General features: G+C 41.6%; 1 protein-coding gene across 4 annotated transcripts in view; it reads left to right on the top strand.

Moving 5' to 3' along the window:
• The window catches only part of BTAF1 (B-TFIID TATA-box binding protein associated factor 1), a 47,336-nt gene extending 44,034 nt beyond the window's left edge, over positions 1–3,302 (top strand). For 3 of the 4 annotated variants that reach the window (XM_037399192.1, XM_037399191.1, XM_037399190.1), the window contains 4 exons: positions 192–403; positions 562–721; positions 1,290–1,460; positions 1,706–1,913. In XM_037399192.1, coding sequence (XP_037255089.1) covers positions 192–403; positions 562–721; positions 1,290–1,460; positions 1,706–1,852 — 690 coding nt within the window. In that variant the 3' untranslated portion in view covers positions 1,853–1,913. Of the gene's footprint in view, positions 1–191; positions 404–561; positions 722–1,289; positions 1,461–1,705 lie in introns of all 4 variants that reach the window. The other variant, XM_037399188.1, reaches the window with a different exon arrangement.
• Positions 3,303–13,857: the final 10,555 nt, after the last annotated feature.

The raw sequence follows: 13,857 nt of genomic DNA, 5'->3' as shown, positions 1-13,857 counted from the left end.
TTGACTCTCAATTTTTTCAGTTTGACAGTGAAACCTAACTTTGCATTATGACATTTAAGCGATGTGTCACTTACAGACTTCCCTCTATAGTTTGTTTCTCTTATTTCTACTTTTGGTAGTCCATCAATGTAAGTATTGACATGAGATCTACTGTCATTTGATGATACACTTTAATAATCTTTTACTTCAAGCTGCTGCTAGACTGTGGTTTGGGGAACGGTGGATCTTCAGAAAGCGGTACGGAAGCAGTTGTGGCCCAGCACAGAGTACTCATCTTCTGTCAACTTAAAAGCATGCTTGATATAGTGGAGCATGACCTTCTCAGACCTCAGTTACCTTCAGTTACTTATTTACGATTAGATGGCAGCATACCTGCTGGTCAAAGGCATTCCATTGTTTCACGGTAAGCATATCCCCTCGTAATCAATATGAAGCCAACTGTAACAAACTGTATTATTTATAAGGTACAAAATTATTTTGTCTGCCTCAGAGCAGTTGAGGTTCATAAATTCATTATTTAAATGAGATTTCCCACCCTTAAACTTTTTGTTTTGTATGCAGGTTTAATAATGACCCATCTATAGATGTTCTTTTGCTCACCACTCACGTTGGTGGATTGGGACTTAACTTAACAGGGGCTGACACAGTAGTGTTTGTGGAACATGACTGGAACCCAATGAGAGACCTGCAAGCCATGGATCGGGCACATCGCATTGGGCAGGTGAAAAACTTCATTTCCCTTAAGCTTGTTCCCTGGCTGAACTCCTGTTTCTTTGAATTTGGATAAAGTTGTAGCGTATAATAAGTGACATCTGGGGGTTTCCACCAAGCTTCCATTCATGCTATTTTCTTGCATATATGCCAGAGGTTGAAGTGTGTGCTGTCTTGCCCTATCACCAACTCTGTACACCTCTCTTCTGTACTTCCTGAGCTGCTGAGGTGAGGGCAGGGCAGAATCACCTTTCAGTGGAGGAAGAGACACGACTGAGACACGGAACTGAAGGGAAGCCCCACAGGGTTGTCCTTCTCTGATGCCTGGACAAGGAAAGAGTGATTGCTGTTAGTCTCCCTCTACAGCTGTAAAAAGCAGTGAATTCTTAACTTCCTGAGTACAGATGCAATTGCAGGTGCCTCTGCTATATGCTGGTGTAATCTCATTCTTTTTGTCTAACATCAGACTTACCAAGTACAATTACCGAAGGATAACTCCAAGCCAAACTGCTTCCAGACTGTCCATGATGAGTACTAGAAGGTTATGCTTTTTATCTAAGTGTGCTTTTCTTTTTCAGAAACGTGTTGTTAATGTGTATCGCCTGATAACCAGGGGAACTCTGGAGGAGAAGATCATGGGTCTTCAAAAGTTCAAAATGAATATTGCAAATACAGTGATCAGCCAAGAAAACGCAAGCCTACAGAGCATGGGAACAGAACAGCTTCTTGATCTGTTCACCCTTGACAAGGTAAAGAACCGTTTTTACAAATACCTACCAAAAATAGAGTAACTTTAGGGAGAAGTTTTTCTTTAAAATGTAAAATTTAACCATAGTGACACTTGGAGTTGGAATGATGGATAGACAGCTCTCTGAAAAACAGGAAATGGTATCTCCCCAAAAGAATCATCAGACTTGGAAGAATTTCATGTAGTCCTGAAAACGTTATTCTGTATATTAATTGTTTTTTTGTTGTTGGTTTTTTTTGGGTGAAGGATGGAAAAACTGAAAAAGCAGATACCTCTACCTCTTCTGGGAAAGCATCAATGAAATCAGTACTCGAAAACCTTGGAGAACTATGGGATCAAGAACAGTATGACACTGAATACAGTCTTGAAAACTTTATGCATTCATTGAAGTAACCATCATATATTCATAATACAACTGCTGCTAGTTCACTTATTTTTCTGCTGATATTCAGCAAACTTCAAAGCATATATAGTGAACCTTTAGCTAAATATGTAAATAAACTTATTGAAAGAAGAATCTCCTAAAGATTGGCACTGAGTAGTGTCACCTGTTTCACTGGGGAGTTACTCTGTCTTAAACGTTTGCACTGTATAAAAGAACTTTAAACGTAAACATTGTGAGGTGGTTTGAATTTTACTTGTTCTGAACAGCTGCAAATTCTTACTTGGTAGAAGAATAAAACAAAGCAAGTTTTTACATATGTTAAGTGTTACTTCTGTTTGAAGTTAAGTCCACCATTATTTCTTTCTGTATCTATAATAGTTTTGTACAGTTGTTTCAGTGAGTACTTCAGGTTGTTCAGTGTACATTTTTCTTTTAAACATGACTTGCTTTTATGGTGTATTAAAAAACTATTTTCAACTTAAACTTTCATTCAGATCATTTCAGGACTTGTATCACCAGAGGCAAAGCCTAGAAGCCTTGAAATTATTGAATAATTAAATGGCACTAGGTATGTGCACCCACCTTTGTATATTGAGTATAAATATATTATGCTCTTCAGTCTTTTGACACCATCTTGAGAGAACAGCTGACTTGAACTTTTTAAAGTAATGAGCTATATTAAATACAGGTAATGGTCTATTTGAGGCCATGTTTGCATCCTGTTAGCAGGGGTGTACTTTTTTAATTTATCTATAAGGCTAGAATATAGCCGCTTTGAGAGATGCATGTATTCATTATGTTTCAATCCTATATATTTTTTGTAACTAAAAGAGGAAATTAAATATACAGACAGATGTTTTCCAGAAGTAGATTTTACACTGTCTAGGATTCTAAAATCCATGCTAAAGTGACTGTTTACTAAACTGATGCATGATTTAAAGCTTCTTAAAGGAATAGGGAGGATTTTTTTCTTTAGGAGAAAGCATATATAGAAATACCTACATTCAGTTTGAGGGAATTGAATAGTTGAAATTGTGTAATGAAGATAGTAAAGGACTTTTAATAGCAGTGAGTGAGAATAATATGGCTGTATGTTATGCAGCTTTTTATAAAAGGGAGGCAGTAGTAAAAGTGTGTTTCTAGGTGTGCATATGTACCAGTATATGCACTTTTTATAAATATTAAATTATAGATAACTTACAGCAGTTGTCTGAATACATAGAATATATGTATAAATATAAAACCTAAGGTTTGTAGCTTGCTGTGTGCTTAAGCATCAGAGCTTAAAAACCACCAGAGACCTCAACTATGTAAAATAAGATTGTTTTAGAACAATATATATAAATCAAGACTGTTCTGCAGCATTGGAAATGAATTAATGTCACATTTCAGTAGTTATGAACTGCCATATTGTAACTAAATTAGCATTCCATGGAAATAAACAGAACTGGGAATATATGACTTGTATGTTGCCTATGTCCATGATAAGGTTTTCTTCTGTAGAGAAGACTTCTTCACTGTAGCTGACTAGGTAAATAAATGAGGCTTTTGGAAATTTCAGCTGGATTACTAGTATTATATTAGTTCACCTCTGTGTTCATACATAGGATATTTGTTGTGCTTTCAACTGCCTCTGTGTTCATACATAGAATACTTGTTGTGCTTTCAACTGATGATCTAACTGGGGGGAGAGACAAGATGGGGCTTGGTGTCCTGTTTGCAGAGAAGTTATAATGCTGGAATACTGGGTACTTTAAGATAACTTGTTGCAGTAATCTGGTGGTAGTGGCCAAGAACAACAAGATATTCAAAGAAATCTCTTATTTACTTATAAAACACTGCATATGTTATGCTTCAAGAGGCTTATCAGTTACAGTGGTAGGATGCTGCTTGGCTCCTGTTGGAAAAGAAATACGCAGCAAAGGACTGCTTTAAACCAGTTGTTTATCACACTGAGTTTGCTGTGCAACCATAATACTCCTAGTTGTGGCTCTCTTGGATATGACATTAAAAGGTCCTGCACCTGGAAGACAGGGGGAACAGAATTTAGAATAGTTGTTTCAAGATTATTATATGTACTGAGTGATCTTAAGTGTTCTGTAAATTAATACTTCCAAAATGGAAACCAGCAGGAACACTGCATGAAGTATATAAAAACCATTTTTAGTTGCCTTAATATTTAACTAAGAGCTTTTCTACATTTTTCTCCAAGTTAGCAGACAATTGACCGTGGTCTGGCTTGTTCAGTGCAGCGTTCTCAGTGTACAAACTGGCTTCACTTAGCAAAACATCAAGCAAGAGCTGTACTCTTGAAATATCTCTAGCTGCATTTGACCTGTTTAGTGGGTGGTCAGCTGGACTAGACCAGAGTCTGGGCTTAAATAGAGAAGGTCTTGTATTTCTAAACTGAAATACAAACTCCAAAGATGGCGCAGGGCTGTCAGGTTCTCAGCACCAGCCGTTTTGCTCTACAGCTTTGCCCCTGCTGCAGGGTATTACTTGCTAACAAAGACATAGCCTGAACTTTGAATTTACTGCAAATTCAGTCATTGCAGGCCCCTGAAAGCACAGTCTGTGAGTGGAACCACACATGCCTAAGGCTTGATGGATTGTATTGGTCTATCTCCATTACTTACTGGCATCAAAAGAACACTAATAGTCACCAAAGCCAGACCTCCACATTCCTGATGTAGTCCCAGATTCAAAGCTTGCCAATTTGAGAAAACTGAGTATCTCTTACTGGTGGACCACATTCTGGCTGGAATTGCTGCTTTAGAACAACTGTGTACCTAACAGAGCTTTTCCAGCAAACTTTAAGACTGATGAAATTGTACTTGAAACTAAATGGGAAACTATCTTCCTCAAATGCACCAAGTCTGCATAAACATGCCTTCTGAAAAGTCTGTTAAACTAAGACTTCGATCTGACAAATCTGTTTTTTTCCCAGCATGTTGTCTTTGGAATCCATTTAAGTAGGAAGCTGCTTTCTTTCTGCAAACGTACTTATGACTAATCATGGGGGTTGGTTGGTTGGTTGGTTTGGAGGGTTTTCTTTTTTTATCCCACTCCCTAATGCTTTTGGAGGTGGTGGTTGGTTTTTTTTCAAGCTTGCTGAAATCAAAATTATACTGCTGACCTATACAGTATGGGTACTCATGATTTAACTCAAATTAGTTCAAGTTCATTCTTTTGCTTTAGTCATTTTTACTAGGTGTCCATCATCTCTACAAAGTTCGTATTTTACCTTAAAATTTCCTGATTTAAAAGCAAAAGTGTATACTTACCATTAGTGGTATCCCCAACTTTACTACCCTCCCATGGTTCTACAGGTTACTAAGGCAGTGAGCACACCTTACCAATTAAGTCTTAATTCAAGCAGAAGTAGGGCAACTTAAGCCATGTTAGGAAGTGTGGAAAACTTCCAAGATGACAACATATTCATATATATAAGATTTTATTAACTTGCTTACAAGTGGTGAATAATGTAGGGTTAACTATAACTAGGTGTGCAGTTTTAAATAGGTCTTTGCATAGGGCAAGCTTTAAATCTTTTAAGGACCACAGCAATAACTTGACTTGTGGCTGGTGGTAATTTGCTTTGTAATCAAAAGCTTGGAAGCTGCAATTTTTTCTTTAAGCTAAGCAGGGAGATGCTTTAGAGTGAAAATTAATTCACGTTTTAAATCACATTTAAGTGAGTTACTTCAAGGGCAGCTCTGAGTATAAGCATTCTTATAGAGATGACTATTCATCTAAATTCTTTCAGTGTCCTAGTAACAGACATGACCTTTAAATTTGTGTCAGAAACTATTAGCTGGCTTTTCTATTGGCTTCACTAGTTGTTCAATATTCTCCTCTACAGCAGGTTTGGAGGTATCTGTTCAGTTACACTGTTTATTTTTAAGGCTCACTGTTCAGCAATCAAGCTTTAGTTGCTACTCTAGCAGCCAAAACCAGAGTCAAACCCTAGCTGAAACGGGGAATTCTGCCCAATGAAGGAAAGTCTTCATTGGTGTGAGACTGACAAAACTGTCCCCTCCAGGTACAGGGATACAACTGTGCTCCTGGGAGGACCATGCAGCAGCAGGATAATAGAGCTCTAACTTCACGCTGACGTAACTCACGGTGGTCGTAGGTGTGACCCAAGGAGGAGATGCATTTCTTCCTTCAGCTGTGCACATGGCACGAGCTTTCCGCTGGAATGGTAGTGGTATTGGGGGAGGGAAGGTACTGAACGAGTACATCTCAAGAAACAAAACAGCAATGCACAGATTCAGAGCAGGCTTTCAGTCCTCTCCATTCATAAACCTTATGCAATGAACAAATACTTGATTTTCTTCATTTACTTACAGTAAGGTAACCTTTCATTTAACATAGAGAGCAGAAAGTCTGTGCCAAGCTCCTTTGTATCATTTTTCCTTTGTCGACAGCTCAATTACACTATGTTGAAATAGGTTGGGGAAAAGACCTTCCTTCGCTAGCTTCCTGAAGTAGGGAGGGATCTCCATTTCTGTAGCACTCTCCCTTTTCTTTACTACTATGTTGTCCAAAACCTTAGTGCCTTGGGTTAACAACTGCATGTCCCCAAAGCAATCCAAATCTTAGGAATAGCTTGGGAAAGCGAAATGTTTCAGTACTCAGCATTTTAGTAGTGCTTAAATGCTACATTAAGTTGTTCAACTCCGGATGTTTATAACTAGTCACATTAGTCTGTATAAAGAGGAAATTTGAAACTTGTACAGGAATTTTATCCTTGTATAGGGTGAGAAAAGGGTGCTTCTGCAGCGCAATTGTTTCTATAAACTAAGTTTTATACCAAAAAAATTGCACCTGATGATCTAAATTCCACAAATGCATGTTGCCAGCTCTTACTACAGAGAACTGTTTTGTTGTTTTGTTATTACACACAAATGTGCATTTATTTGCAAGACATATTACATATTACTGGAACCTTGGAATGGCATGCCTTCACATTTTTATTTGTATTGCCTCCACAAAGGGTTCAAAAGAGAGTTCACTTCCTACAGGAATACTAAAGAAGAGCTAAACACAGGTGAAGCTGAATAAAGATTACCAAGACACACAACCTCAAAGAGAAAAATGAAGTTACATGGGCTAAGGTATGTAACCCATCCTAACAAGACCTATTGACTGACCAGAAGACACCCTTGCTGCTGGGACATGCTGTGCTCTGGAACATTGTTTTTTCAGGTAAAAATTTGCCTTGACTTTTTTTATTTGGAAAAAAAAAAAAACAAACCAAAAAAACCCAACCAAACAAAAAACCCAAAACCAACCAAGAACAAGAGATATCCATTCTAGGGAACATCTCTTTATTGACAAGAGCTAGACTGGGGGACATAAGATACTTCATATTTCACTTTTATTTCTTTTGAAAAACCCAGCTCTGTTTTATTGGCTCAGAAGGTTGACTTTTGTCTTTCCCAGTAAGTGTACTAGCACCACTGGGGTCTTCATTTTCTTAATGCTAAACTGCAATAGATAGGCAAGAGGACAAAAAAATAACCCCTAATGGTTGTCCTTTGCTAAAGTTAAGTCAGTTTTATGAACTTCTTGTAGACACAGGGATCCAAACTTGCAACTTTACATCTCCATTTAAGTTGTACCCAGCCAGCATTGCACCTACACAAACCAGTACACATGAACATCAACATTTCAAATACTTAACAGTCTTCTGCTTCACCTATCAGTAAAGCTGTGCAAAAATATTTTAAACAGATTTAGTACTTTCAATTTATGCGAGTTGTAAAGAAAGTACAGTACCTCTTGTGAAACTCAGTTTTCGTAAAATTGAGGTCTCTGTTGGCACTGGCGCAAAGAAGTTAAGAACCAGGAGGCCCATCACTTAAAGCTCAATTTGGAACAATGATTTGTTAATTCTCATAATCTATAAAAATAGGTCTCTGGTACCTTATGTCAGGAATACAAGTCTAATAGATCTGTCTTCTTACTACTTTTACAGAGGAGGGCCAAGGCTTAGAAAGAAATACCATCCCCTCATCTCACAAGGGATTTAGAAAACTGAGTGAGATACTCAGATACTATAACAATTAGCAGCAGAAGTTCGGGGGGAGGGGGGGGGGCTGGGAGCCACCTTCAGATACAGGTTGGGATTCTGAGCAGTAGAAGGTGTAGTGAAGACTTAGGATCATACTGTGCAAAATAAGAAAACAAAATACTGATCTTATTAAACAAACAAGATTAAGGAGGGACTGCGTGCGGTCATAAGGTACTTACACAAGGGAACCATATTAAGTTCAACTTTCACCCACAGCTTTCCAGGCACAGATGTCCCAATACCACAGATAAGGGTAAGGTGCTTTCACCGTGCTGATGTAAGAATACCCACCATCACACCGTGAGGCTGCTTGCTTAGTCTGTCCTCAAGTCAGGAACGATGCTTATATCCTGATTAACCAACAAGTATACCAGCCATTAAGTTCAGGTTTGAAAATTACACTTGCTTCCAAGAAAAAGGAAGACAACTATCAAAAAAGATACATTTCAAATACTGATGTCTCATTAAACACCTAGATTTCTCATTAAAACGAGCTGGAGGAACGTACAGCTGAATGGGATGAGAGGCTGGTTTTCGGAATCTGAAGCTTCTGCACAGATGAACAGTCCAAGATCCTGTGAAAAAATTAGCAGATCTGCTGCTTACACAAACAGGGATAAGACTAAATTTACCTTGACTAGAAAGTTGCCACTTATTTTAGTACAGAAATATGTGAAAGACTATACAAACTCTAATGCTAAACTATGCCAAATCTTGAATACTTCAAATGGTAGAAAGGAATAGCTGAAAAAAAAAATACTTAACACCAGATAACACTAGGTAACTCAGACATGGATTTAGGAACTTAACAAAGTTATCTCTCCCTTTCCCTCCCCCAAACCTTAAAAAAAGTCAGACACTCAAAATTTGTGCTATTTTCTTAGCTCTATCATGTGGATAGCTAAGTCAGCACTGGGTGTCTGTTGTTAATTTTGCAAGCAATCAACAGACATACACTCTTACAGATGATGACCTGCAGTATTTTAAGCAAAGTTCTGACCAGGATTTGCTATGTTTGTAAGAGGAAAATTCCACATACTAAAGGAAAAGCTTTACTGCTCAATTTCCCTTTTTATATGAGGGAAGTAAGTCAATCTAGAGAGCAGCAACTTCAAACCTCTAAATACAGACTCAGATACAAAAACTGCAGGAAAAGTAGGGAAGGGTGAAGTGCAGAAAAAGGGGAGAAAGGAAGGGTAATACACTGCATCCTGCCAAAGGGCTGTTCCAGGAACACTGCAAATTGAACTAATCTGCAGTTCAGTCAGAAGCTCAGAAATAGCTGAGCTATCAGAACATGCTGGCCACATCTCCAATACACTCCGGTTCCAGGGGCCTTTGCAGGGTGATGCTGCTCTGTCCATGCCAAGTCTGTGCCTGCCAGAGATTTCCCATATGTCATAGTAATTACATTTCATAGTTTATGCAGGCTGGCTGCTTAGATACTCCATCGAGAAAACAGGAATACTTATCAGTATACCAGCAGCAAGTGAATTGAGTGGTTAGCTGCGGTATGCCTTTTGCTACTCTCTGTGTTATTTCTCTTTGAATACATATTGTTCTCTGCAGATACACGTTTATGTATTCTGATCCTGTTTTGCATGACTCATGCCGCGCTTACAGCGATTTAATTATCAATCACAGCCTAGCATCCTAGAAATAAAGACTTCAAGTAGAAATCTGTAGCGATAAACCAAGGGAAGAACTAATGCAGATGTTCAAATCTAACTGCTTTTGCAAGTTAGTAAACATAATTTGAAAAAGTCAGTTGAATTGTACACAATCTCTGCTGTAGCCAAAGGAGGAAGACATCAAAAAGATATCAACCCCCAGAAAACAACTCATTCTGATTCCTGCCTCCCTTCTGAGTCAGAGCTACTTCACTTAAGAGCGAAATTAACTTTAGACTCTGTGCTACCAAAACAAGTGGGGCTTTAGACAAGCACGGCACTGTATTTTCAGCTACTTTTCCATGCTACCCACATCTCCACTCAGTCCAAATTACAAAACACTTCTGGCACACTTACCACTGTTCACCCTCGGTGCCTCTGTCTTGCAAGTATCATCACTCACAAAACACAACAATCTTGTCAACAAAACTAGTAGTACTGGGGTACTATTTTCTGTTATTTGGAAGCTTTGGATACCTATATAAACAAAGGCAAAGTTTGTATCTGTGCATGAAGTCATAATACTGCCCATACTCATATTCAGGAGAACATATTTTCAGAAGACTGCAGAGGAAAACATCACACACACCAACCAACCAGTCAGTGCCAGCCTACCCATGTTTGTTTTATTTAAGATAAATTCAAGGCTCATACACTTAGGCATCATATCAGTTCAATTATCAGTTCGTTTGCAAGCTGGAAAGGACAACATGGCAGAACTTAAAGTTGATAGTTGAGTTTTCTCTGCTGCCCTGGTAAGAGCTGCAAGATGTGATCAGCGTTTCAGGCTTCTCACAGCCGACACAGTCAGCAGTAGTTAATTATTGTTTATGAAATGCAGAACTGTGTGTTCTCACAGTTACAAGTTACATCACTCTTTGGCTGTGCCTATTATTTATCAGCTGAAGACCAAGGCCGCAAACAAAGCAAGAAGAGTGAAGGAAAAAAAATACCATGACAGGTTACATGGACTGTGTGGGGCAAGGGAAAGTGAAAGAAGAGTGTAGTAGTTGGACCCTGGCCAAATGCCAGGTGCCCACCAAAATCACTCTATCACTGCCCTTCTCAGTGGAGGGAACAAAAGGCGGGTCAAGATAAGGACAGGGAGATCACCCAGCAATTACCACCACAGGCAAAACAGACTCAGCTTGGGGAATTTAGCTTCATTTCTTACCATTCAAATCAGAAAAGCCACCCTCCCCCCAGCCCTCCCTTCTCCCCAGGCTTAACTAAATTCCCAGTTTCTTTATGTCCTCCCCCAAGCAGCACAGGGGAATGGGGAATGAGAGTTACAGTCTGTTCATCACACATTGTTTCTGCCACTCCTTCCTCCTCACGCTCTTCCCCTGCTCCGGCATGGGGTCCCTCCCACAGGAGACAGTTCTCCCCAGCCTACTCCAACGTGAGTCCTTCCCACAGGCTATAATTCTTCACATACCGCTCCATCTTGGGTCCCTTCCATGGGGTGCAGTTCTTTAGGAGCAGACTGCTCCAGCATGGGTCCTCCCAAGGTCTGCAAGTCCTGCCAGCAAACCTGCTTCATTGTGGGCTTCTTATGGGTCACAGCCTCCTTTAGCCATCTACCTGCTCCCCCATGGGGTCCTCCACGGGCTGCAGGTGAATATCCACTCCACCATTAACCTCCATGAGCTGCAGGTGGGGATATGCTCCACCATTAACCTCTGTGGGCTGCAGGGAGACAGCCTGCTTCACCATGGCCTTCAACACAGGCTGCAGGGGAATCTCTCTCTGGTGCCTGGAGCACCTCCTGCACCGAACTGGGTATCTCCAGAGTTGCTCTTGCACAGTCTCACTCCTCTCTCCTGCTGGCACAGATTTTTTTCTTTCTTTTTCATCTCAATACGCTACCACAGAGGCACTACCACCATCACTGGTTAGCTGGGCCTTGGCCAGTGGTGGGTCTGTCTTGAAGCTGGCTGGCACTGGCTCCATTGGACATGGGGAAAGCTTCTGGCATCTCCTCACAGAAGCCACCCCTGCTACCAAAACCCTGCCATGCAAACCCACTACAAGGAGGAAGGGACATGAGATGCACTCATGGATGCAAAAAGGCCATCAGCCCTTTTTCCCTGGCTCAGTTTGGCTTATTTCTCTCAAACTCACTGTGTGGCATGTGTCCCTCCCAGTACTCATGTGGTCACAGCTCCTGCAGCCACCATGGTACCGCTGTGGAAGAGGCCTGGATGCCTCACCACCAAGCCTCAAGTGCTGCTTCACCTTCTTCCCACCAGAGCAGGGAAAGTAGCTCCAACACCAACACAGGAGCCTGGTGTGCCACCACCAAAGGTGAAAACTAAGGGATAAACTCCAAATAAATTGAAGCGGCAGACGGCTTGGAAGACCCCACAGCTTCTTGCATCTGCATAGGGAACTGAAGAAACTGCCGCCTTTATACAGGGACCCCAAGGCCCCAGCAGCGGCTGGGGGGGTGCAGCAGCCAGGGCTGCCTCCACGCCCTCATACCTTCACCATCCCTCACACTCAATATAGTAATAATAATATTAGAAGAAGAAGAAGAAAAGGCCTCAAAATCAGGAGGATCGTTGTGCTCAGCACCGACACACGAAGGGAGCGGGCGACACCGCATGAGGAGCTACATGCGCAGCCCGCCCTGCCCATCGAGCCTTCCAGAAGCCACCCCGGCCCCTGCCCAGGTAACGTTCAGTTTCTCGGGGACAGTGGGGGGATGGTGTGGGCTCCCCCTGACAGCCCCTCCCGCACCCTCCCTTCTCCGAGGCACCAAGGGCCGCTGCTGCCTGGTGCAAGCGGCCATCGAGGTGCCCCCTCCTTTGCCCCCGCAGCCTGAGGGCGAGGCGGGCTGAGCCGCCGTCCTCCCCTCAGCCGCCTTCCTCCCCCTCAGCCATACCCCTCGGCTGCTGCTACAAAACCAGGGAGCGCCGGGCGCTCCAGTGGAATTCCAAGGGTTTTTGAAGCCCCGCAGGCTGAACGATGGTGCTCGGCCGAAGGAGGTGGCCTGCGTGCTGCTGAAGGGTTTGTAGCGTGACAGGATCACCATCATCACCCGCATTCTGCCTCACAGGCGGGGATCACCCTGGGTCTGGGGCCGAGCCTTGTGCCTCATGAATTCAGCTACTCAAGGTCTCTGGAGGTGAGGAGGTTTCCCCTTGGTTGTGTTGCTCTGCCACTGACCTGTCCCACAGCAGGACTCGTATCTACGGCAGAGATGCATTCAAGGCACTAAATGGCTTTTGCCATTATTAGATGCCTTTATCAGCTTTGCTTTGGCATTTAATCAGCCACAACAGCTGTGTGTTGCCTCATAAACTCCTCTGCAGCAAACATTATCCTTTAATTAATCCCTGAAAATTACAAAGGCTGATGAGGTAACCTGGTTTTGACACCACCCAATTAAGCTTAGGAGAGTTTGTTGCTGTTTTCATTGAGCTTTTAGACAGTTGTCAGCTGGTCTAGGCAGAGAGCTTGTTAGGGCAGGTAGGGGCCATGCAGCAGCACGGCACAGGCAACTGGTACCAGCCAAATCCCTGAGCTCTGAGGATTATGCACAGCTGGGAAACCTGGGAGATGAATAAAAGTTAAACCCTAATTTAACTCACATTAAAATTGGAAGGGCAATCTGAACAGTGTGTGGCTTCAGAACTGAATGATGTTACAGTCTTATTAAAAGATTGGAGACAGCTGCTAATTAGGAGTATTTGAAGCTGAGGACACAATAATGAGTGGATCTCTTGCATGCTGGAGGATTTCAGATGCATGCTTGGTTTTTCGTAACTTTTTGTACATCAGCACTTTGAGAAGTTCAAAGCAGCCGAAAAGCATGAAGATGTGTCTATGACTAGAACAACTCAATACCTTAAGATATCCACTAGAATGTTTTGTACTGTGGATACAAGGTTTTTTACATTATGGACACCACGTTTTTTTGCTTCCACAAACCCCAACCCATACTTCCACCAGAATCAGACGTTAGTTTTAAACAGAAGCAGTTCACAAAATAACAAAGATGTTAGGCATCATGTTTTCAGACTCTGTTCTGGTCACATGAGGGCTAGAATTGTAGCTGGAAATTCAAGGCTTTTGTGTAAGCTTGTTGATTCTAGCAGAGAGCTTTGCCAGGGAAGAGGGGAGCAAGAAATACTCCCCTAAATATCTGGGAGTTGGCAATGCTGAGTCCTACCTCATTACTTCCCATGGATGACTGATAAAAATTCTTGTGGATTTGCCATTGCCTACTCGGAAACATGATATCAGGAAAGAAGTTTTT

This window comes from Falco rusticolus, chromosome 9 (assembly GCF_015220075.1).
Source record: "Falco rusticolus isolate bFalRus1 chromosome 9, bFalRus1.pri, whole genome shotgun sequence".
Taxonomy (NCBI): domain Eukaryota; kingdom Metazoa; phylum Chordata; class Aves; order Falconiformes; family Falconidae; genus Falco; species Falco rusticolus.
The sequence above is the reverse complement of the archived record's forward strand: the minus strand, read 5'-3'. Positions and strand labels throughout refer to the sequence as shown.